This window comes from Saccopteryx bilineata, chromosome 1 (assembly GCF_036850765.1).
Source record: "Saccopteryx bilineata isolate mSacBil1 chromosome 1, mSacBil1_pri_phased_curated, whole genome shotgun sequence".
NCBI classification, from domain to species: domain Eukaryota; kingdom Metazoa; phylum Chordata; class Mammalia; order Chiroptera; family Emballonuridae; genus Saccopteryx; species Saccopteryx bilineata.
The window spans coordinates 139346667-139372022 of record NC_089490.1 but is presented as its reverse complement, the minus strand read 5'-3'; the positions used below and the strand labels follow the sequence as shown (position 1 = coordinate 139372022).

The 25356-nt window shown below is 39.9% G+C and overlaps 1 protein-coding gene across 2 annotated transcripts in view; it reads left to right on the top strand.

Annotated features, from left to right (window-relative positions):
* Positions 1–24835, top strand: part of LPL (lipoprotein lipase) — a 34017-nt gene extending 9182 nt beyond the window's left edge. The window contains exons 3-10 of one of the 2 annotated variants that reach the window (XM_066268155.1): positions 10508–10687; positions 11960–12071; positions 12828–13061; positions 14915–15157; positions 16998–17118; positions 17837–18019; positions 19787–19891; positions 22885–24835. In XM_066268155.1, coding sequence (XP_066124252.1) covers positions 10508–10687; positions 11960–12071; positions 12828–13061; positions 14915–15157; positions 16998–17118; positions 17837–18019; positions 19787–19891; position 22885 — 1179 coding nt within the window. In that variant the 3' untranslated portion in view covers positions 22886–24835. Of the gene's footprint in view, positions 1–10507; positions 10688–11959; positions 12072–12827; positions 13062–14914; positions 15158–16997; positions 17119–17836; positions 18020–19786; positions 19896–22884 lie in introns of those variants that run through there. The other variant, XM_066268145.1, reaches the window with a different exon arrangement.
* Positions 24836–25356: the final 521 nt, after the last annotated feature.

The window sequence follows — 25356 nt, the reverse complement described above, 5'->3', positions numbered from 1 at the left end:
AACCCAATGATGGGTCTCCACATCCCGTATTTCTCCTGCTTTCCAATGGTTTTGCTTTACAAATGAGTAAAGGTAATTCTGGCTCAAGCTGGGGATTGTGGAATATAAAGTCACAGACTCATAAGCACTTCCCATAGATAGTGCTGACCTTCATTTTACTTTGCTACCTAGTGGGTGCCCTTGAACCAGCCATTCCTGTGAGGTGGAAAATGAGGCTTTGTTCAATTACAGAGCAGAACGTTTAAGTTATCATTTTGGGGAGCTAGTGGAAACCTGCACGATCCTGGTTTATTCAGCACATCTCCTTAGGTCCTTTTTTTTTTTTTTTTTTTTTTTTGTATTTTTCTGAAGTTGGAAACGGGGAGGCAGTCAGACAGACTCCCTCATGCGCCTGACTGGGATCCACCCAGCACGTCCACCAGGGGGCGATGCTCTGCCCATCTGGGGCATTGCTCTGTTGCAACCAGAGCCATTCTAGCACTTGAAGCAGAGACCACAGAGCCATCCTCAGCTTCCGGGCCAACTTTGCTCCAATGGAGCCTTGGCTGCGGGAGGGGAAGAGAGAGACAGAGAGGAAGGAGAGGGGAAGGGGTGGAGAAGCAGATGGGCACTTCTCCTGTGTGCCCTGGCTGGGAATTGAACCTGGGACTCCTGCACGCCAGGCCGACACTCTACCACTGAGCCAACCGGCCAGGGCCTCCTTAGGTCCTTTCTTAAGGAAGACAACCTGTAACAGTGAAGAGAAGGCTGGAGTGGAGTGAGGAGGTGTTGATTCCAGTCCTGGTTTTGCTGTTCTTCTGCTCTGTGATGTGGATCAAGCCTTTTCCCATCTCTGGGCCTCAATTTACTGAACCGTAAAACAAACAGGTTGGACTAGACATCCTTCCACTTCCAACATTCTTCACTTGCAAAGTTTAGGAAGCTTTTCTAAAGACAAAAGAGGTCTAACCAGGGGACTGTCATGCAAGATGATTAGAAAAGTAAAAACCTCAGTTAAACTTACTTTTAAAGAATATGAATAAAGTAGTTTTCTCTAAATATGCCAGATAGTCATTCTACATGGTGCAGTTCTTACTTAAATACTTCAATTCATTCTTAATATTTTAAATCCCTAGTGAGAAGATTTCATTTTTTATTAAAAAGGACTTAAATAAAATGGATGGTTGAGAAAAATTGTCTTTCCATTATGTCAGAGTGGTAATAGGTACTCAGTTCTAATGAGATGAATAGCTAATGATTGACATATTTCTAGTCCCAACTGCTATTTGACAATTGCTAAAACTTTTATGGAGATGAAGGGAACTTCTAATAGAATTTACATGGATGTTCATTTTAATAAAAATAATATCTGTTTACTAGAGTTAATATAGTGAATTACATAGCTTTTGATAAATATACAGATACAAATTTCTAACATAATTCTTCTTTTTTTTGTATCTCAAAAGATTTAAATAGGAAAAATAATCTTTGGTGGTTTTAGGCACATTTTGGTTGTATTTAGAACTTGGAATTTAATACTTTTTAAAAAAGTTGAAACTTCATAAATATTTATATGACAGGAATTGACTATCTTACACATCTTATCCCTGAAAGAATTTTATACTTTAGGAATTAAAAAAAAACATGTTTGGCCCTGGCTGGTGGCTCAGTGGATAGAGCGTCAGCCTGGCATGTGAATGTCCAGGGCTCAATTCCCAGTCAGGGAACATAGGAGAGGCAGCCATCTACTTTTCCTTCCCCTCTCTCTCCCCCCCACCTTCTCTCTCTCTTCTCCTGCAGCCAGTGGCTCGATTGGTTTGAGCATGGCCTGGGGAGCTGGGGATAGCGCTGTTGGAGTGCATCAGCCTCAGGTGCTAAAAATAGCTCAGTATTTGAGCATCAGCCCCAAACAAGGTTGCCAGTGGATCTGGGTTGGGGTGCATGTGGGATTCTGCCTTGCTATCTCCCCTCCTCTCACCTAAAAAAATGTCAAAAAACAAAAAAAACCCAAACATGTTTTTTTCTCATCCTGAGATGACACCACAAACCCAGTATCAGAGATGATCCTCATTTCTACCACTGGTTCTGCTGCCCACCATGCCCATCTGTGTTCTTTCCATCATGGTCCTGACATTTTGAGAGCCCGGGCTCAGGGGCTTGGTCATGGATGGGGGGCTGGGTTTCACCGCATAGAGCTGCGTGGGCTGCACCATCCAACCATGCGATGTGACTTTAGCTCATCTCCATGAGGTCCCTGGCTGGTTCAATTGTACTCCCAGGTACAGGTGGCAAAACGGGCTTCAGTTCAGCTGTGTGTCTGATGATAAAACATTTAAAAAATTGGTACTACCTGACCAGGCGGTGGCGCAGTGGATAGATCATTGGTTTGGGATGCAGAAGACCCAGGTTTGAAACCTGGAGGTTGCCAGCTTGAGGGTGTGGGGGACTCACTAAGGTACTCACCAGCTTAAGCGTGGGGTTGCTGACTTGAGCGTGGTATTATAGAAATGACCCCATGGTCGCTGGCTTCAGCCCAAAGGTCGCTGGCTTGAACAAGGGTCACTTATTCTGCTATAAACACCCCCCCCCCAGGTCAAGGCACATATGAGAAAGCAATCAATGAACAAGCACTCAACAAACAACTAAGATACTGCAAAGAAGAATTGATGCTTCTCATCTCTCTTCCTTCCTGTCTGTCCCTCTCTCTCTGACTGTCTCTGTAAAAAAAAAAAAAAAATTGGTACTGACTTAAGGGGCCTCAGAATAAAAACATAGAACATTATACCTTCCAAGAGCTGCAGAAGGTGGGCACTTAACTTGGATTTTCCACCCTTTCGGGTCAGTTACAGTATATGTGTTAAATTTAAAAAGGAATGATTAGTTTAGTTGATGGGCAGTTCATACCAGTATCAGTCACAGTAGGAGGAAGTTGGGTTATTGCTCTTTGACAGGTTGCCTCATTTGGAAACATCCATAATACAGAAAATCTTATAGTAAGGCCTTAGAGCAGGGGTCCCCAAACTTTTTACACAGGGGGCCAGTTCACTGTCCCTCAGACCGTTGGAGGGCCAGACTATAAAAAAAACTATGAACAAATCCCTATGCACATTGCACATATCTTATTTTAAAGTAAAAAAACAAAATGAGAACAAATACAATATTTAAAATAAAGAACAAGTAAATTTAAATCAACAAACTGACCAGTATTTCAATGGAAACTATGCTCCTCTCACCGACCACCTATGAAAGAGGTGCCCCTTCCGGAAGTGCAGTGGGGGCCGGATAAATGGCCTCAGGGGGCCACATGCGGCCCGCGGGCCGTAGTTTGGGGACCCCTGCCTTAGAGCAAACACAATTTGCTGCCTCATTTGAGGAAAACTGCTTGGCCACTCAAGGGTTGAGGACTAAGGAGAGGGAGGGGTTCTGCAGCTTTGTCACGGGAAACCCAAAGGAACGCTTGGCCTGAATGTGCACGGGGCACATCTCAGAGGGCGGTTCCGGTGCAGCTGTGCTGGAGTGTCGCCACCTGCTTGGTTTTCACAGACCCGGGCTGCAAGCACAGGGTTCTCACGGTAATGTGGGGGGTCCTTGATCCTGGCTGAAAGGAGGAACAATTCACATTGCTTTCTGAAGGAATAACATCCTTCTTGAGAGGCAGCTGCACAGGGTGACCCTTCATCTCGAACAGAGGAGAAGGGGGCCGGGACCAATTGCTCAGGGTGCTGAATGAGGTGGGTATTCCCGCTGGTTCCTGCCAAGGCCCAGGCTGTGCTAGACTGGCGCAGACTCACTGAGACACTCTCAGAGATGTACTGAAGCTCCTAATGGGCAAACATCACTTTTGTACTTTTTCTTCTTTGTTTTCTCCTCAGGCTTAAAATAGCTATAGAGTTGGGATTTCATCACTGCAACTGGCTTTGAAACCAGAAGGGTCCCAAGAAGAAGTTTATGAGAGCACCCAAGTCTGACCCCTTTGTTCCGTAGGTGGCCTAGTAAGGTTACAGCAGTGCCTACGTTGGTCATAGAAGTAGTGAGTGGAAGATCTGGGGTTGGAACCAAGATCTTCTGATTCTCAGGCCTGCTTTTTCATATCACAGAGCACAGCAATGCGGTGAAAAATTGTGCAGTTTGTTACTTTCAGGAGTGAAGCAAGTGATCATATTTTGAAAGTGTGGTTTAGAAAATAGACCAAACAGAATGGAAGCATAAATCTGAAAAAAAAAAAACCCCACCATATAACTCAAAGTTCCAAATGAATTTTCTTGGTTTGGCAATTCAAGAGTCCTGTTTATTTCTATTTGAATGAACTTAGAAGAGGAAAGGTTTTACAAGCCTCCCTAAAAAGCTGCCTTACACATAGACTGTAGAATCTTGGTTGAGTACCTGGTGACTAACCTTTACTGTGGCTGTGTTTGACCTGCTCTCAGCCCCTAGGGAGGGTGGGTGGATTTGGGGATTTAAATCAGGTGGTTGTTATGTACGAGTTTATGGCAGGATGGTGTGTGATTTCATAACCCGCAGTTTATAAATGTGTTTCTATTATTTTCAAGTGTGCATCTTTGCACAGGTGTTCAATGTCTCCTCTCTGAAAATGTGAATTAAAATTCTACATAGAGAGAGTTAATTTGAGGACCCCATAGTTCTTTTGAGTTTGAGTTTTGGGGACTTTATTAACCAGAAGCAAAGGATTACTGTTGGCAGTCTGCTTATCTCCAGACAGGACAGATCTAATAAATAGGAAAATGCGACCTTAAACCTCATTAATTTCCACACTGATAATAAATAATTTGAGAGTCTTGTGAAAAAGTCTGAGCTGAAGTTGATTATTTTCTTATGTATTAAGAAAGAGATTGCTGGCCCTGGCCGGTTGGCTCAGCGGTAGAGCGTCGGCCTAGCGTGCGGAGGACCCGGGTTAGATTCCCGGCCAGGGCACACAGGAGAAGCGCCCATTTGCTTCTCCACCCCTCCGCCGTGCTTTCCTCTCTGTCTCTCTCTTCCCCTCCCGCAGCCAAGGCTCCACTGGAGCAAAGATGGCCCGGGCGCTGGGGATGGCTCTGTGGCCTCTGCCCCAGGCGCTAGAGTGGCTCTGGTCGCAACATGGCGACGCCCAGGATGGGCAGATTATCGCCCCCTGGTGGGCAGAGCGTCGCCCCTGGTGGGCGTGCCGGGTGGATCCCGGTCGGGCGCATGCGGGAGTCTGTCTGACTGTCTCTCCCCATTTCCAGCTTCAGAAAAAATGAAAAAAAAAAAAAAAAGAAAGAGATTGCTAAGCAGATACCTTCTGTTAAGAGAAAATAGTATGTTTAAAACTTCTTTTTTTCCATCAGCACATCAAATATTGTATGTAACCTTTTTATAAGGAAAAAAGCACACTTATAGGCCCCCAAATAATTCCATTGGGAAACATTCATTAGCCTAATTGATAGTATTTTTTTAAATTAATTTTACTAGGGTGACATCAATAAATCAGGGTACATAGTTCAAAGAAAACATGTCCAGGTTATCTTGTCAATTAATTATATTGCATTCCCATCACCCAATGTCAGATTGTCCTCTGTCACCCTCTATCTAGTTTTCTTTGTGCCCCTCCCTGTCCCCTTTTCCCTCTCCCCCCACCCCCGTAACCACCACACTCTTGTCAATGTCTCTTAGTCCCTTTTTTATGTCCCACCGACGTATGGAATAATGCATTTCTTGTTTTTTTCTGATTTACTTATTTCACTTCGTATAATGTTATAAAGATCCCACCATTTTGTTGTAAATGATCCGATGTCATCATTTCTTATGGCTGAGTAGTATTCCATAGTGTATATGTGCCACATCTTCTTTATCCAGTCTTCTATTGAAGGGCTTTTTGGTTGTTTCCATGTCTTGGCCACTGTGAACAATGCTGCAATGAACATGGGGCTGCATGTGTCTTTATGTATCAATGTTTCTGAGTTTTTGGAGTATATACCCAGTAGAGGGATTGCTGGGTCATAAGGTAGTTCTATTTTCAGTTTTTTGAGGAACCACCATACTTTCCTCCATAATGGTTATACTACTTTACATTCCCACCAACAGTGAATGAGGGCTCCTTTTTCTCCACAGCCTCTCCAACATTTGCTATTATCTATCTTGTTAATAATGGCTAATCTAACAGGTGTGAGGTGGTATCTCATTGCAGTTTTGATTTGCATTTCTCTAATAACTAATGAAGATGAGCATCTTTTCATATATCTGTTGGCCATTTGTATTTCTTCCTGGGAGAAGTGTCTGTTCATGTCCTCTTCCCATTTTTTTATTGGATTGTTTGTTTGTTTGTTGTTGAGTTTTATGAGTTCTTTGTATATTTTGGATATTAGGCCTTTATCTGAGCTGCTGTTTGAAAAGATCATTTCCCATCTAGTTGGCTGTCTGTTTATTTGGTTGTCAGTTTCTCTTGCTGAGCAAAAACTTCTTAGTCTGATGTAGTCCCATTCATTTATTTTTGCCTTCACTTCCGTTGCCTTTGTAGTCAAATTCATAAAATGCTCCTTAAAACCAAGGTTCATGAGTTTAGAACCTATGTCTTCTTCTATGTACTTTATTGTTTCAGGTTTTATATTTAGGTCTTTGATCCATTTTGAATTAATTTTAGTACAAGGGGACAAACTGTAGTCAAGTTTCATTCTTTTGCATGTGGCTTTCCAGTTTTCCCAGCACCATTTGTTGAAGAGGCTTTCTTTTCTCCATTGTGTGTTGTTGGCCCCTTTATCAAAAATTATTAGACAATATATATATGGTTTTATTTTTGGACTTTCTATTCTGTTCCATTGGTCTGAGTGTCTATTTTTCTGCCAATACCATGCTGTTTTGATTGTTGTGGCTCTATAATATAGTTTGAAGTCAGGTATTGTAATGCCCCCGGCTTCATTCTTTTTCTTTAGGATTGCTTTGGCTATTCGGGGTTTTTTATACTTCCATATAAATCTGATGATTTTTTGTTTCATTTCTTTAAAAAATGTCATTGGGATTTTGATGGGAATTGCATTAAATTTGTATATTGCTTTGGGTAATATGGCCACCTTGATTATATTTATTCTTCCTATCCAAACACAAGGAATATTCTTCCATCTCATTGTATCTTTTTTGATTTCCCTTAACAATGCTTTGTAGTTTTCATTATATAGGTCTTTTACATTCTTTGTTATGTTTATTCCTAGGTATTTTATTTTTTTTGTTGCAATCGTGAAGGGGATTATTTTTTTGAGTTTGTTCTCAAATGTTTCATTGTTGGCATATAGAAAGGTTATGGCCTTTTGTATGTTAATTTTGTATCCTGTGACCTTACTGTATTGGCTTATTGTTTTTAGTAATCTTTTTGTAGATTCTTTGGGGTTTTCGATGTATAGGATCATGTCATCTGCAAAAAGTGATACCTTTACTTCTTCTTTTCCGATATGGATGCCTTTTATTTCTTTGTCTTGTCTGATTGCTCTGGCTAGAACCTCTAGCACCACATTAAATAAGAGTAGAGAGAGTGGACAACCCTGTCTTGTTCCTGATTTAAGGGGGAAAGCCTTCAATTTTGTGTCATTTAATATGATGTTAGCTGACGGTTTATGGCCTTTATCATGTTGAGATATTTTCCTTCTATACCCATTTTGTTGAGAGTCTTAAACATAAAATTGTGTTGTATTTGATCAAATGACTTTTCTGTATCTATTGATACAATCATGTGGTTTTTGTTCTTTGTTTTGTTGATATGGTGTATTACGTTAACCGTTTTACATATGTTGAACTATCCTTGAGATTCTGGGATGAATCCCACTTGATTGTGATGTATTATTTTTTAATATGCTGTTGTATTCGATTTGCTAGTATTTTGTTTAGTATTTTAGCATCTGTATTCATTAGAGATATTGGTCTGTAGTTTTCTTTTTTTGTGCTGTCCTTGCCTGGTTTCGGTATGAGGGTTATGTTGACCTCATAAAATGTGTTTGGAAGTATTGTTTCTTCTTCAATTTTTTGGAAGACTTTGAGTAGAATAGGAACCAAGTCTTCTTTGAATGTTTGATAGAATTCACTAGTATAACCGTCTGCGCCTGGACTTTTATTTTTAGGGAGGTTTTTAATAGTTTTTTCTATTTCTTCCCTACTAATTGGTCTGTTTAGGCTTTCTGCTTCTTCTTGACTCAGTCTAGGAAGGTTGTATTGTTCTAGGAATTTATCCATTTCTCCTAGATTGTTGAATTTAGTGGCATAAAGTTTTTATAGTATTCTACAATAATTCTTTGTATATCTATGATATCCGTGGTGATTTCTCCTCTTTCATTTTGGATTTTGTTTATATGAGTCGTTTCTCTTTTATCTTTGGTAAGTCCTGCCAAGGGTTTGTCAATTTTGTTGATCTTTTCAAAGAACCAGCTCCTTGTTTTATTAATTTTTTCTATAGTTTTTCTGTTCTCTATTTCACTTATTTCTGCTATGATTTTTATTATCTCCTTTCTTTGGCTGGTTTTGGGTTGTCTTTGTTCTTCTTTTTCCAGTCCCTTAAGCTGTGAAGTTAAGTGGTTCACTTGGGCTCTCTCTTGTTTGTTCATATAGGTCTGAAGTGATATGAACTTCCCTCTTATTACTGCTTTTGCTGCATCCCATAGATTCTGATATGTCATATTGTCATTTTCATTTGTCTGTATATATCTTTTGATCTCTGCACTTATTTCTTCTTTGACCCATTCATTTTTTAAAAGTATGTTGTTTAGGTTCCAAATTTTTGTGGGTTTTCTTATTATTTCCCTTTTTTTTCCTCACTCCTCTCCTCTCCCCTCCTTCTTAAGAAAATCTTGTGGTGAACTGTGAATTATATTGTGCTAAATAGAACAAAAACTACCTATAATGGAGGACCTGAGTTGGAGAGAAGTGATAAAGGGGCAAAAATGGGGTATGGATCCACAAAATGCAAAAAAGGAAAAAATTTGGGTCAAGAATAAAATGATTTGCTTTTAGGTGATGGTTAACTAAGAGATATAATGAGAGGAATAAGAGGGAAACAGGAAAAATGGGAAAAAAATTTAAAAATTACTATTATATTTAGTGGAGCAAAAACTAGATAAAATGGAGAGCCAGGGTTGGGAGTACTGCTAGTGAGTTAAAAAAGTGAAGTAACAAACCCCCAAAGCTCCACAAAGAAAAATTTCAGTCCTAAATAAAATAATTTGTTTGTGATTGAGGATTGAATGAGAGGAAAATAAAGGAGAAAATAAGAAACTAATATAGAGGGGGAAAAAAAGAAAGAGGAAAACACAAAAAGAAGAAAAAAGAAAAAAGAACAAAAGGAGAGAGAGGAGAGTTAAGCGTTTTGGAGTGCAACCCTCATAGAGAGAAAGGAAGAGGAAAGGAATGATAATGGGAGATGTAACACTTATGGGTAGTGTAGTTCAAGGAGAGGAGAGAGTAAGACTGGCAGAGAATTAAACGATCAAATTGGAAGAGGAATAAAATAAGACAAGAAGATAAGAGAAACAAACGAACAAATATAATAAAATGAGATAGGTTATAAAGTCTGTGGATTATTCTTGATTTTGAAAGGTTATCTTCTTGCTCTTTCTTTTCTCTCCCTCTTCCTGGTCAGTGACTCTGTACCCCGGGTTCTGCCCCTGTGGCATGCTTAGGTAGAGGTTTGCAGTTGATAAGTCTCTACGGCGATGTCATATATTGGGCTTTAGTCTCTTTGGCAGTCGAGGCTCATTAGCATTTGCAGGCTCCGACAATGAGAGAGTCCGTTTTCCCAGAGCCTCTCTCCTAGTCTTTCCTTCCTGAATTAGCAGCCTGATGATCTAGCTATGGGGTTGCTGCTACCTCTGCCTTTGCATTTAGTGTGGAACTTCTGGAGGCTCCAAGGATAGATTTTTCTGTCTCTGGTTGAATTTTTGGGGAGATTTATCGGTATCGCTCCTTAAGGCACCATTTCTTTGACGTCCTAATTGATAGTATTGAAACTGGTATTTAAAATAGAGTCTGCTGCAAAATTTTATCTTGTTCACATTAATTTTTTTAAGTAATATTGATATTTTACTGAATTCATAAAATGTACTTTTATTTTATTTTATTGAAAGAGAGAGACAGACAGGAAGGGAGAGAGAGAGAGAATGAGGAGAGAGATGAGAAGCATCAACTCATACTGTTACGTTAGTTATTTGTTGATTACTTCTCATATGTGCCTTACTGGGAGGTTCAAGCTGGTGAGCTTGTGCTCAAGCCAGCGCCCTTGGGTTTTGAACCGGGGTCCTCAGTGTCCCAGGTTGATGCTCTATCCACTGCACCACCACTGTTCAGACTATATAATGTGCTTCTAAAATTGAGGGTATGATAAGCCACAGTATGCCATTCTTCTTTGGGCATGTCTCAGGAAGGGCAGCCACAAGTCCTAAACAGTCTTTTGTGTGGTTTGATTCTCTTGTCTGGGCCTATGGGTTTCCTTGTGGGTTTGATTTTCCACTTATTGGGCTGATATATCTGTGACAAGTTGTAGGTGGGTATTCTAAGAAAGCTGTGTCCTCTTCAGGTGACAGGAATGTATGAGAGTTGGGTGCCCAAACTGGTGGCTGCCTTATACAAGAGGGAACCCGACTCCAACGTCATCGTGGTGGACTGGCTGTCACGGGCCCAGCAGCACTATCCAGTGTCTGCGGGCTACACCAAGCTGGTGGGAAAGGATGTGGCCACGTTTATCAACTGGATGGCGGTAAGACTGGGAGAAGAAGCCATATGTGTCCAAAACAGAGTTCTTGGTTAGAACTGGACAGATTTCTGATCTTTGTTCCTTTTCAATTAGATATAGGTATTTTGTGGGGCAATTCAAACTTTAGGATCAGAGTTGCCATCATTTTTTATCCAAAAGCAGCATTATGATAAGAATGATAAAACTGTAAAACCAAGACGTCATCCTGCCCTGCTCTATCCTTTGATATTTTCATAGTAAATAGATGTGTTGACACTAAGAACTGAGTGGCCAGAACAAGGAAAAGTGTTATTTTGGGGCTTAAGGAAGATGTCACATTCAGGCTCTTCCTTTCCTACCAATTGGCTGGCACATGAAATCTTATCCTGGCTTTGACCTGTTAAGATACTGATCTCCTTAATAAAAATATTAATAGTACTTATTCTTTAGTGTGGATTAAGGGTCTAGATTTCTGTTGGAGTTGAGCTAAGAAGAACATGGCAGGGATAGTCTATAGAATGTGAGGTGACTAGGGTCAGGAGTTTCAACTTAGCTGCCAGTTTTATCCACACATCTCTCTGCGGCCATTCTTTGAAAATATCCTTTGAAAAGTTTCTTAGAGTTGAAAAGAAGCTAATTCTCTGACAGGGCCAAATTGCTTAAATCACATGATTGGAGGTAAACAATAAACTATGTTTATGGGACTGACCATTAAAAGGTTGACTATTGACTCTTGTTAACCAAGAGAGTGAACTTGGACAAATCAAATCACCTCCTTGGGCCTCAGGCTTCTCATCTGTTGAATGAGGAGGAGATTGGACCATATGTGTCTGCTCCTTTCCTCCATAATATTTTCTGATTTTTAGTCATTGCTTGGCTAATCTTAAAGTATAATGTATAATGTGGTGTATTTAGAGTAGGGAATAATGGGTTAAAGTCAAATCTGTATGTGTGTGTACCTATATGTGTACATATGTGAGTATCTGTACACATATATGTCTATATATAAATCTACACATGCATAGACATGCAAACATATGTTTTCAGATGTATGGAAATTAAGGCTTCCATACATTTAATTTCAGATGTATTAAAAAACTTTCTAATTAAAATATACTGTTAATGAAAAAAAAATTTCAACATAGTATATATGTCTTTCTCATCTGTAACACAAAGTTAAAAAAAGAGAATTAGTTTTCAGATTTGAAAACAATGTTTATATTCATTTTATTTCTTTTAACTTTGCTCTTTCACAAAGAACTGTAAGAACCTTTTTTTTCTTTCTCTCTTCCAAAGGAGGAATTTAACTATCCTCTGGACAATGTTCATCTCTTAGGATACAGCCTTGGAGCCCATGCTGCTGGTGTTGCAGGAAGTTTGACCAATAGGAAGGTCAACAGAATTACTGGTAAGACAGCAGTGCCATTCATTTTATAACAAAAGAGTTGAGGTGCCTGCCATTCTGAAAGAGAATGATAATGCTTGTCAAATGCCCATAGGTGTGTGTGTTCTTCTGGGTCTGCCCAGCCACTCCATTCTTTCCTGGGAGAGCTCTTTTTCTAGAGTGAGATCAAATGTAGGCCCTAACTCTCATGGCCAGATCGTTTACTGGTTGAAGAGAAACAGAGGGGAGTTGAGCACAGAGAATTCACTAGTGTCCCTCATCCCTTCCTCCTGGGCTTTGGCGGTGTGCTGCCCATATGTCACTCTTTACATCACTACTGGGAAAATGGAAAAGGACCAACCCCATTTGGAAAAATGAAAACATTCAGTTGAGCCAGTGGTAACAGATGGCCTGGCCCATGCAGCACGGAAGGATCACCACTGGTTAAGGTCCCCTCACCAGCTTAAAAAATTATTTACAAAAGGAACTCAAGTCATTCTGAGTGAAAATGACTAATTCATGGCTAGTGCAAGAGACTCAAATTCCATTTTAGAAGGAGTTGAGCCTACTTTCTGACTCTTAGTAATTTAAATAATTACTCAGTAATTTAAATAATTTCAATAGTGACCCAATCACTATTGAATAGGAGCTAATAAGAATCTGTGTGGCTGCCGGTTATATTCAAATGGTGAGTGATGGAGTGCTAAGTAATACTGATGGAGACCAAAAACAAAGGGAGTTAAAAAATTGATAAGGCCTTTTTTCCCCACTCCCATTAAGGCCTAGATCCAGCTGGACCTAACTTTGAGTATGCAGAAGCTCCAAGCCGCCTCTCTCCGGATGACGCAGATTTTGTAGATGTCCTACACACATTTACCAGAGGGTCGCCTGGCCGGAGTATTGGAATCCAGAAACCAGTAGGGCATGTTGACATTTATCCTAATGGAGGCACTTTTCAACCAGGCTGTAACATCGGGGAAGCTATTCGTGTGATTGCAGAGAGAGGCCTCGGAGGTAAATATGATATAGAAGTTAGTTAAACATAAGTTGTGTTCTTTTCATTTCTCTATTTTTCTTCAGTGAGAGGAGGGAAGGCAGAGACAGATTCCTGCATGCGCTGGACCAGGATCCACCTTGCAAGTCCACTAAGGGGGGATGTGCTGCCCATCTGGGGCATTGCTCCATTGCCCAGCAACTGAGCTCTTGTTAGAGCCTGAGGCAGAGGCCATAGAGCCATCCTTAGTACCCAGGGCCATGAGAGAGAGAAGTGAGAGGGGGAGGGGTTGAGAAGCAGATGGGCTCTTCTCCTGAGTGCCCTGACTGAGAATCAAACCTGGGACATCTGCACACCTGGCCGATGTTCTAAGAGCCGAAAGTTATATTCTTAACTCTTATCTTATTGCCCCTGTGTTCTGCCATTTCCACGAATATGTCATTTTAATATCCACATTGAGACAAAGTTACGTTCCTGGGGAAGTGTCATGCTCAGTATGATTGCCTTCCTGTAGTCAGTTAGACCTTTATCTTTCATGAGCTATGACCTAGATGACATTGACTATGTCACTTGCGGTAACAAAAGACAAAAAAAGTAAGGTTTAGACAAGGATACTCTACTGCCTTTGATAATAGCAACATAAGATGTTATCTGGCTATGCATTATCAAACTTTGAACGCAGTGGCAACAGCGGTAGAGTTATTGTGACTTTTACAGAAAGTAAAAAGAGCGTTCATTAGTCCACATTTCTTTTGTCAGATTTTAAAGAGATGAACAAATCAGAAGCCAATCCCCATTCCCTAACAACACACACTCCAAAATTTTAAGAAGAAAATATAATTTTGGCTTAATATTTACTTTAATAATTATGCTCACTTGTGTTGTTTATTATGTGTTTTAAGGGAACTTTGCATACTTTGTGCACAATGGGACATATCTGTAGATAATGTGCTCAAGACTTCTGCGCACATTAGAAAACTTCTAGCATAATGTTACTATTTTCAATAATTATAAGAGTTTATGGTAATAGATACTTTCTTATGACTTTGGTGATTATTTCTATCATTCATTTAAATGTAAAAATCATTAGTAGTAACAAAGCCCTTGAATTTTACATAGCATATATGATAAAGAGCTATTTATTTAATAACTATGCCAGGGGTCCCCAAACTTTTTACATAGGGGGCCAGTTCACTGTCCCTCAGACCGTTGGAGGGCCAGACTATAAAAAAAAAACTATGAACAAATCCCTATGCATATTGCACATATCTTATTTTAAAGTAAAAAAACAAAACGGGAGCAAATACAATATTTAAAATAAAGAACAAATAAATTTAAATCAACAAACTGACCAGTATTTCAATGGGAACTATGCTCCTCTCACTGACCACCAGTGAAAGAGGTGCCTCTTCTGGAAGTGCGGCGGGGGCCGGATAAATGGCCTCAGGGGGCCGCATGCGGCCCGCGGGCCGTAGTTTGGGGACCCCTGAACTATGCTCTTATGATATGGTTTCTAGAAGCAACTGAAAATAGATGCTTTAAATATAAGATTAAGATATAATAAACTGGGAAAATCAACTTTTACCTTGGATATCTCTTATTATAGCTTCCTTAACATATTTACAAACATAAGACAGCAGTAAAACCTAAAGTTCCCTATAAATGTGCAACTTTGACATTATTGGAGCTAGGTGAGAAGCTGCCACCAAGAACAACCCCTTAAATAGGATATGAAGTCAAAAAGCCATAGGCCCTAGATCTTGAGGTCATTCTATTCCTAACATCACACCTAAACTCTCTCACACATGCTGGATGAGACACTCATTGAGGATCTCTACAAAGTTGGAATTTTCTTTGCTTTCTTTCCCCACAGATGTGGACCAGCTTGTGAAGTGCTCCCATGAGCGCTCCATTCATCTCTTCATCGATTCTCTGTTGAATGAAGAAAACCCCAGCAAGGCCTACCGGTGCAATTCAAAGGAGGCCTTTGAGAAAGGGCTCTGCCTGAGTTGCAGAAAGAACCGGTGCAACAATGTGGGCTATGAGATCAATAAGGTCAGAGCCAAAAGAAGCAGTAAAATGTACCTGAAGACTCGTTCTCAGATGCCCTACAAAGGTAAGCTCGAGACAGCTTTACTTAAGGAAAATCAGTTTGATCCTGTTTTTTGTCCATGCTTATTGCATCACATGTACCAATTCTGTTCATTGCAACAGAGATGACCAAATGATGTCACTAAGCACTGAGCCCTCACTCGTGTTTGTTGGTAGAAAGGGAGTTGTACTGATTCACTTTACTGAAGCTCCGAGTTCCCATTGCCAATAAGGCCCAGTACAGCAGCCCTGCTGGCCACCCTCCTCTGTAACTGTGGCCATTAGTATGAACCAGCCCATTAGCACCAGACTCAGAGCTAATTGGAAACCTTCCATTCAGGGTCAGCATCCTATGGCCCATGGACCATATCCAGCTACCACCTGCTTTTGAAAATAAAGTTTTATTAGAATAAAGTCACATGCATTTGTTTCTGTATTGACTAAGGCTGCTTTCCTGCCAGCGCAGCAGACTTGAATAGTTGGGACAGAGACTTTTTTATCTAGAAAGCCTCAAATATTTACTATCTGGCCCTTTGCAGAAAAAGTTTGCCAGCTTTAAGGTGTGCTTTAAGTGAAAGCAAGAACCACCTGTATTTTAAAATACTGTACAGCTATTCCTGGGAGGGGAGAATATACCAAAACTGGTAAGGTATTTCCATTTCATTATGAAGCTGTTCACACTTGAATTTCAAACTTGGCATCTTGTTTAGAGAAAAACCTACAGGAACTGAAGGGAGATAGAGAGACAGACTCCTGCATGTGCCCTGACTGGGATACACCTGGCAATCCCGTCTAGGGCCGATGGTCTGCCCATCTGGGACCATGCTTGATACCCAGCTATTTTTAGTACCTGAGGTGGAGGCTACATGGAATTATCCTCAGTGATCAGGGGCCAATGTGCTCAAACCAATGTAGCCATGGCTGTGGGAGGGGAAAGAAAGAGAAAGAGAGAGGAGAGGGAGGGGTGGAGAAGCAGATGGCTGCTTCTCCTATGTGCCCTGACTGGGAATTGAACCTGGGACATCCACACACTGGACTGACACTCTACCACTGAGCCAAAAAGCCAGGGATTCAAATTCTGTTTATCTTTACCCTATAGTAGCAGTGTGATAAGCTTGCTGCCTTTCCTATCCCCTTACTTTCTCCCCATCCCATCTCCTTGGGGTTTTTGGTAGAGATGGGGTAGAGCAGGGAGAGGTTCAAGTTCAGGTACCTGCCTCCAGATGCTGTCTCTAACACAGGATGCTTCAGGAACCTGCAGTCTTTACAGCATCACTGGTGATTCAATGAAACAAGTTTTATTGTGAGAATGCCATACATCTACCTCATCCTAGACGATGTGGGAACAGAGAATAAACATGAGCCTCTGACCTGAAAGAGCTTAAACATAAGGTAGGGAGGTTAGACATACCAATGAAACATGAAGAAATGCAATCACATACACTGACACAGTAATAAATGCCAGCGAGGCTTGGTATAGTTGCTAAGGGAGAAGATGGCCAAGAAAGAGGTAGAGTTCATGGAGAAAGCATCCTGGGTAATTTGGCCTCTTGATTTAGTCTCCAGTACCCCACCAAAGATGACTTCTTTCTAGGACTGCCTGGCAATTCAGATACACCTGGATTTTACCTATCTACAACAACTATACTTGTCTGAAAGGGAATAGAATTCAAAGTTTGGATTTTCTAGTGGCCATCTCTGCACAGACATGAAGAAATCTTTTTAAGCCACACTGATAATCATGTGTAGTGCTTCTGGTTAGATCACTAGTGAAATCTGGTCTGTGGTTCTGAAGTGCGGGCTTTTTGGTGGGCTGTGATGTTTCCACAAAGACTGATCAGCACTTGTCGATTTTTTCTTTACAGTCTTCCATTACCAAGTAAAGATACATTTTTCTGGGACTGAGAGTGACAAACAGACCAACCAGCCCTTCGAGATCTCGCTGTATGGCACTGTGGCTGAGAGTGAGAACATCCCTTTCACCCTGTGAGTAGCTGCATGACATGACCTCCGGCATGTGGCAATGCCACCTGCCATGGCACTGCTACTTGCCACAACCATTGGTTTGAGGAACAGAAGAAGAGTAAGATACCTAGAAAAAGAAATAGTAAAAAGAATGAAAAAAAAAAGCTATATGGCAAAAAAAAAAAAAGTTTTTTACAGTGGTACATGTAATTAGACACAAATTAAGTGTCCAATGTTGAGGCCATGGTTAAGTGAATTGTGATTTAACAAATCAACAAAATCAATCTGGCCTTTAAAAGCTATAATTATATAAAACTAGGTGAAACATGGCAAAAGTGGAAGTTAAAATATGAAGTGAACAAATAAAGAAGATAGAATGGCACACCCATGGTGACTGTTAAAAATTAAATGTTTACATATCAGTACAAATGGAAAGCATGTGTGAAAATGAAAATAATATCTCTGAATAATTGGCTAGTGGATTTTTTCTCTTAAAACTGTATTAAATAGTTCATATTGTTAGGATAAAAATTGGAATTGATTAAAGGGGTGGAGATATCTTTTGAAATACATTAAATGCCATTGAAATTAATCTTAGGTATTTTGTTGGACATTTTTTGCATTTTTAAATACCCCCCTAAACAATAAAGCTATTTACATCTCAGGGGGAAGAAAAGGGGAAACAACAACAACAACTGGATTCCCAGAACTAACCAAATATGTTGATTTTTGCATTTAGTCCCGAAGTTTCCGCAAATAAGACATACTCCTTCCTCATTTACACGGAGGTGGACATTGGGGAACTGCTGATGATGAAACTCAAATGGAACAGCGACTCGTACTTCAGCTGGTCCGACTGGTGGAGCAGTCCTGGCTTTGCCATTGAGAAGATCAGAGTAAAAGCAGGAGAGACTCAAAAGAAGTAATTTCATTTATTTTTCTTCATTCCTTAGACTTATTCTAATGTCATTACCTAGAGGTTGTATTTTTGGCGCCATCAACACTCATGAAATTTTAGTAAGCTTTGTCTTTAAAACTGTATCAGCTAGTCAGTGAAATAAGTCAGACAGAGAAAGACGAATACCTTATGATTTCACTTATATGTGGGATCTAAAGAACAAAATAAAACAGAAACAGACTCATGGATACAGAGAACAAACTGATGGCTGACAGATGGGAGAAGGACTAGGGGACTGAGTGAAAAGGGGGAAGGGATTGAGAAGTACAAATTGGCAGTTACAAAATAGTTATAGGGATGTAAAGTATAGCGTGGGCCATGTTTTTCAGTTGCTGGGGTGTGGACTGGCCCACCAGAAATTTCATGCCGTTCCATGAAAGAGTTAACCACCCTGTTGTTGTATGAAGATTATTTACTCAATATGCTCAGGGTGATTTCTGCCTTAGCAGTCCCTGAAATAATTCTCTTATTTTCACCGGTCCCCAAGTATAAAAAGGTTGAAAACCACTGGCATAAGAAATATAGTCAATAATATTTAATAACTACGTATGATGCCAGGTGGGTACTAGACTTAACAGGGCAGTTACTTCTTAAATGATATGTCCAACCACTGTACTATACACCTGAAACTAATGTAATATTGAATGCCAACTATAATTGAAAAATAAAAACTATATAGCTATATAATTACACTTATAAGTTTTGGGGAAAGTGTTCCTTAATTATCATACCTAGGAAGTAATAGTATTTCTGACTTTTATGGAAAGACAATGTAAGCCCCCATGGTCACTGTTAATGAGAGCTGAGAAGTCAGGAATCTCAACTTCACGTTTTGCACTGCTTCTTGCAAACACAAAACGATTATGGGGAGAATCTCGGAGATGTTACTTTGACATTCACAGATTAGAACCAACCTCTTCAAGAAGGACGGGATGCTGAGATAAACCTCACCCAGTCCTTATACTCACCCCACGCATACTTATAAAATGAATTGCCTAGAGAGCCCTGTAGGATTGGAAATGTTTATACTAAATGTACAGAGATTTTGCAAACTCCAGTGTTAATATAATATTGTTAATAAAAATATGTCTTCTTAAATTAGGATTGACAAGTTATTATTTCTCTTCGGTCATTTTCTTTCATTAAAAAAAAAGATAGGGCCAGTTGGAGGTTGGTTCATGAATTCCCTATGGCAGACTCAGAGGCCGTGAAGTTGATCTTGTATTATCTCTTAGTGAAAACCTTGTGATTTTAAGGCTACTCCAGGCTGATTGTGTGCCTTCTAGATTCATTAACTGGCTTTATTGCTGAAGAGTGGGTTGGGCCCTCAAATAACCCTCTGATTCAGATGTGTTGCTGACCACAATGGCCTCAGTGTAAACAGTTAATTATTGGAAATATCAAAACAATTAATCAGATCAATCTGATGGGATTTAAACAGCCCTGATCCAACCACACATTTAAATTTTTTTTCCCCCCATTAATATTGAGAATGAGAGACAGGGGAAGGGAGAGAGAAAGAGAGAGAAGCAGCAAGTCATTGTTCCACTTAGTTATGCACTTACTGACTGCTTCTTGTATGTGCCCTGACCAGGGATCGAACCCATGACTTTGGCCCATTGGGACGACACTCTGTCCACTGACCCATCTGGCCAGGTCCCCAACCATACATTTTTGAACAGTTTTTCACTGTTGCATATGGCATGTTCACATCTCTTTTTCCCCCCACAGGGTGATCTTCTGTTCCAGGGAGAAAGTGTCTCATCTGCAGAAAGGAAAGGGATCTGTGGTGTTTGTCAAGTGCCACGACAAGTCTCTGAATAAGAAGTCTGGCTGGTGAGCATCATGGGCCGAGCTCCATGGAGACTCTGAGCTCCTATCCTGAGGGGTGCTGCTGCCTGCTGTGCTCTTTGCCCCGGAACTAGAGGCCTGCACTGATCCTTGTGATCAGAACCTTATAGTGGCCTTTAGCCCTTCCCTACACAACTGACACTGGTCCAGTTGATCTGGGCAGTACTTTCTTTTTTTATCTGTCTCTTTCTGTTCTTTCTGCTAGCTCTGACCTTCAGCCCTGGCACGCTTTTTAGATTTTATTTAACTTCTTGAACAACTATGAAATCTTCAGCTGTGCTTTTCTTTGTACTGCATCCCTGCTACCTTACAACCCCACGTGCAGAGTGCACAGCAGTGCGTGGTCATGTGGCTGTGCGTGACACTCCTCCCAGGATGTACTCAGGACAGTGAAACATTGGCTGTGGCCACACCGTCCTTGCTCTAAGTGCCAGTCGACTCAGGGAGAGAAAGCCAAAAGGGCAGCCACCAAGCATACAGAGGTGGGGAGTTAATGGAGTCAGAGTGCAGGAGACTGTTCTCTTTCCATCTCAAAACAACTCCCTAGTTCTTTCCTAACCTTTAAAGCTAATCCACGTGACAACTGGCAGCTGAGTCTTTCCATAGTGTCATTCCTCAGTGGAGACTAAGCATGTGACCTCCCCAGCCCTCCCTGAATTCCTGCACTGAGCCACTTTCATTCCTCATTCTTTCCCTTGCCAAATGCCTAGTGCTACTGAGAGGCAGGAATAAAGAGGAGAAAGCTTAGCCTGACCTGTGGTGGCACAGTGGGTAAAGCGTTGACCTGGGATGCTGAGGTCACCAGTTTGAAACCCTGGGCTTCCCTGGTCAAGGCACATATGGGAGGTGATGCTTCCAGTTCCTCTCCCCCCCTTCTCTCTTTCTCTTCTCTCTAAAATGAGTAAGTAAAAATCTTAAAAAAAAAAAAAAAAGGAGAAAGCTTAGAGCATGTCACAATGGGAAATGCTGGTGACAATGTCATCTGGATACAGAAAAAGCAATTGCATTTATTTGGCTTGTCTTCTCACAGTTACATTTGTAGACAACAGAATAAAAATTGCCTAGTCAGAAAAAAACATATTAAAGACTCTTTATGGAATATCTCTATTATTTTTAATTTTTAGTTTATAGTGTAATTTGTCCATGGATGATTATGGATTATGGCTAGATTAGAAAGATGCAAAAGGAAATAAAATCACTGGGACTCTATCACCCAGGGACATCCCCTAATTAACACTTTACTATATAGGCAGACCTCGCTTTATTGTGCTTCCCAGATATTGCATTTGTAATAGACTGAAGGTTTGTGGCAACCTTGCATCAAACAAGTCTATCAGTTCTGTTTTTCCAGCAGGCTCGGATGATGGTTAAAATTTTTTAACAATAAAGTATTATTTAAATTAACATATGTGCATTGTTTAGACATAATGCTATTTTTCTCTTAAGTGAGAAGTGAGGAGGCAGAGTGACAGACTCCCACATGTGTCCCAACCGGCATCTACCTGGCAAGTCCTCTACTGGGCAGTGGTGCTCTGCCCATCTGGAGCTGTTGCTCTGTTGCTCGGCAACTGAACTATTCTAGTGCCTGAGGTGAGGCCATGGAGCCATCCTCAGCGCCCAGGGCCAACCTGCTCCATTCGAGTCATGGCTGCAAGAAGAGAAGAGGGAGAGAGAAGGGAGAGGGGGAGGGGTGGAGAAGCAGATGGTAGCTACTCCTGTGTGCCCTGACCGGGAATCGAATTCGGGATGTCCATATGCCGGGCTGACGTTCTACCACTGAGCCAACTGTCCAGGGCCAACATAATGCAGTTACACACTTAATAGACCAAAGTAGAGTATAAATTTTTTATGCCCTGGGAAATCAAACATTTTGTGTGACTTACTTCATTGTGACACTTGCTTTATTGCATTGGTCTGGAACTGAACCTGCAATATCTCAGACATGCCTGTATATATTTTAGACTTTCTCTATGCATATGTAATATTTATATATTTTTATTATTTTGAAAAAATAAAATTATGACATAATGTACTTTGAGTGGCAAGGTGAACCCATCTGGATTAAAAGCATTAATGTAAGTCTCTCAAGGTAAACTTGAATGGAGACTAGTTACTGACATTGATCCAGGCAGGGTAACTGACTTATTATCTAAGTGGAGACTGTTTTACTAAGAGGTTCATTGCTTTGTTTTTCCTTATCACAAATTTGAGGCAATTTCACATTTACTTTAACTCTTGGAAAGGGGCTCTTATATGAAGTTTTATACATAAATTTATGTCACAGAAAAACATATACAAATACACATGGACACATACATTCTCCCAAAATTATTCACAACTTTAAATCTATATGTGAATTTAAAATAAATTCCAAATTAGGAAATAACTCCATCTGTTTATAAGGTATTTCTGGTTATATTACTTATCAGTTACAAGAATTTACCTGAGAAAGTCTAATGACACATTCCTTGTCTGATTATAGCATTAGTGAGACAACAGGTAACATAGGCAGCTTTTTAAAAATGCATTTGAACTTTATCTAGGAGGTAATTATGAATCAGACTAATGACCCTCTGCATTGTTCTTTATGATTAAATTAATTAAACAAAAGTTTCTCTTTCTCTCATATACATCTTTGGAAGTCTCATATCACACACACACAAAAAAATAGGGATTTCATTTGGCAAGTTTTAGAAATAAGACATCTTCCTAAATTTCCAAACCATGTGGTCAGTCTTTTGAAAATGATACTGCTTATTGGGACTTGGCTCAGTAAATGTTAGAGTGCCTTTCCTTTCTAGGAACCTGCCACTTTCTGTGACCTGTTATCCAGATCTCCCTTGGGTTTGTTCTCACAACTTTTGTTCTGAATTTCCAGATGAAATCTTTTTCATCCTGAAGGTGGTGGTGGAGGGAAGAAAGTTGTAAAACAGTAAGCAGATCATAAATCGCCTCTTTCTCTCCTTTTTTCCCCTCAGAAACTGGGCACATCTACAGAAGGAAAAACAGCACATGAATTCTGTGAAGAATGAAGTAACTTTTACAAAAGATACCCAGAGCTTTGGGTGGTTAAAAGTGAATTTTCCTGAGTATTAATCCCAGCTTCCCTGTTAGTTATTTTAAGAGACAGTCTCAAATTCTAAAAAGTGGCTAATTCAATTTGAGGAGTACAGTGGTCAAATGCATCTTCCAACATTAAAAAACAGCAGATACGAAAAGCACTGCATTTTGTCCTTTGAGGAAAAGATAAGAATTGTTTGGGCTGGAGGTAAAATAATAAAGCTTCGCTATGTAGTGAGTCTAACCATAGCCTACAACTAATCAGAACCTCATGTTTTCATTGGGATTCTGCATTTTCTGGATTGACACATTCTCAAAGTTTATGCTAAATCTGAAGGCAGAAAATAATTTTTTTTTGGCCCGAGTCTGAAGTGATTAGGAATCAGACTGACTACTGGCCGAAACACCTGCCTTTTTTTGGAATAGCTTCCCTCTTGCCATTGGATGTAGCCCAGGAGTGAACCATGAACCAGTGACTGGGCGCGAGGAATGAAGAATAAAATAGAATTGAACCTTTAGATACTCCTTATGGCTGGTTGCATAATAACTAAGTTACAGATTAAAGGAGATAAAAAACTTAGAACAATTAAGTATTAATAGGCTTATTTACAGTTTATTGCTTCATCTCCTCTCCTTTTCTTGCTTTATTTCAAAGTTATATTTTAACAGTGTTCCCTGGGTAGGTGTTAAAATAAGCCTGTCATACTCAGCTGACATGAAATTTTAACTATGGAGAAAGAAATTGATCCTATAAGTTTAGTATCAGATTTTTAAAACTATATTCATTCATTGGAAGTAATTTACTAACCACTGGTTTCTATTCAGTTTGAGGCTTATCTCTGCCATACTTTGAGCATGTCTCTTTTTTCCCTGGTTTTGATAAGAAAACGTGTTCAAACTTAAATTTTGCATTGGGCAAATGCCTACATATTTTAGACAAGGACAATTTTTACTAAGTAGAGAGATGGAAACATCACTGGGATATATTCAGAAACAGTGCTTCAAACCACTGAGGGTGGTAAAAAGAGTCTTCAGTTGCCATAGCCACATGAAATTTCATGAGCGCTGTTGTTTTTAACAACAGTCAGGAAGGAGTGAGCGATTATTTATACACTAGATCTCCTGTGTTCAGAGTGCTTTTCTATATATTAATATAACGTGATAAAGAAGTCAGTCTCAGAGGCTATTTCTGGGAATCCAAACTGTGAACCCGTGTGAGCACCTGAACATGTACATACTCACATATGAAGCCCTGCGTGTATGTGAATTATTCAGGGTGCTTGGAAGGTCAATGATCAAAAGGCGTATTGGAATTTGTTGGTGTAGAAATTGTTCCCGAGGAGTCAGGGTCAGTCCTTCCTCTGAGAAATACGACTGCCTACACAGAGTGGGATGGGTGTTGTGATTGATATTGGCCAGCTTGGCATGAATTCTCTCTAAAAATAAAATGTTGTGCGATTGCTGGTTGGCATCCCCCTTTGTCGCTAATTCATTAATTTTCTGGATTTGGGTTTTGAGCAAAGGTGCATAAACTTAACATGAATCATATCATTGTATGGCCCTGGGAACTCTGGCTTCCATAGAATTCACGATCTATTATATATTAACAATGCTTTGGCTTTAAGCGTTATTTATTAGCTGTAAATATATGTGTGTATGTGTAAATGGGGGTTGTACATAAAGGGGCTGTGGCTGTCTGCATTTATTGATGTGTGGTGCTGACTTTGTACACGTCTTGATTCAGTGACAGTCTCACCGAGCCAACTTGCTCTGATGAATTAATACAATAAAATGGGCTTTAAGAAAAACAAACGTACTTAACTCTGTGAAGTTTTAATAAAATTGACAAAATTTTATTACAACACTAAATCCCTATTTTGTATCATTTTAGTTCCCTAAAAGAGAAATGTATTCTTAGGGCAGATTCATCCAACAACTTTTTACTCAGTAACCACTATATTTAGTCAAAAGTGTGGCTTCTAAAAATAATATTCACATTATGTATATATTTTTATATTTACATTTGTACAGGGCCTTACTTCGAGATCCTTCATTTATTTATTTTCAACAAATGACAGCCCATGGGTCATACAAATCTACTGTGATCTATTTTTACATGGCCCACAAACTAAAAACTTGTTTAAAATATATTTTTTATTTTTCAGTTAACATTGACATGCAATATTATATTAGTTTCGGGTGTACAATATGGTGATGAGACATTTATATAACTCACAGTGACCCCCCTGACAAGTCTAGCACCCATCTGACACCATACAGGGTTATTGTAATATACTGCTCACAAACATTAGGGGATATTTCAAAAATGAATATGAAGCAATAAAATATCCCCTAATGTTTGTGAGCAGTATATTGACTATACTACCTAT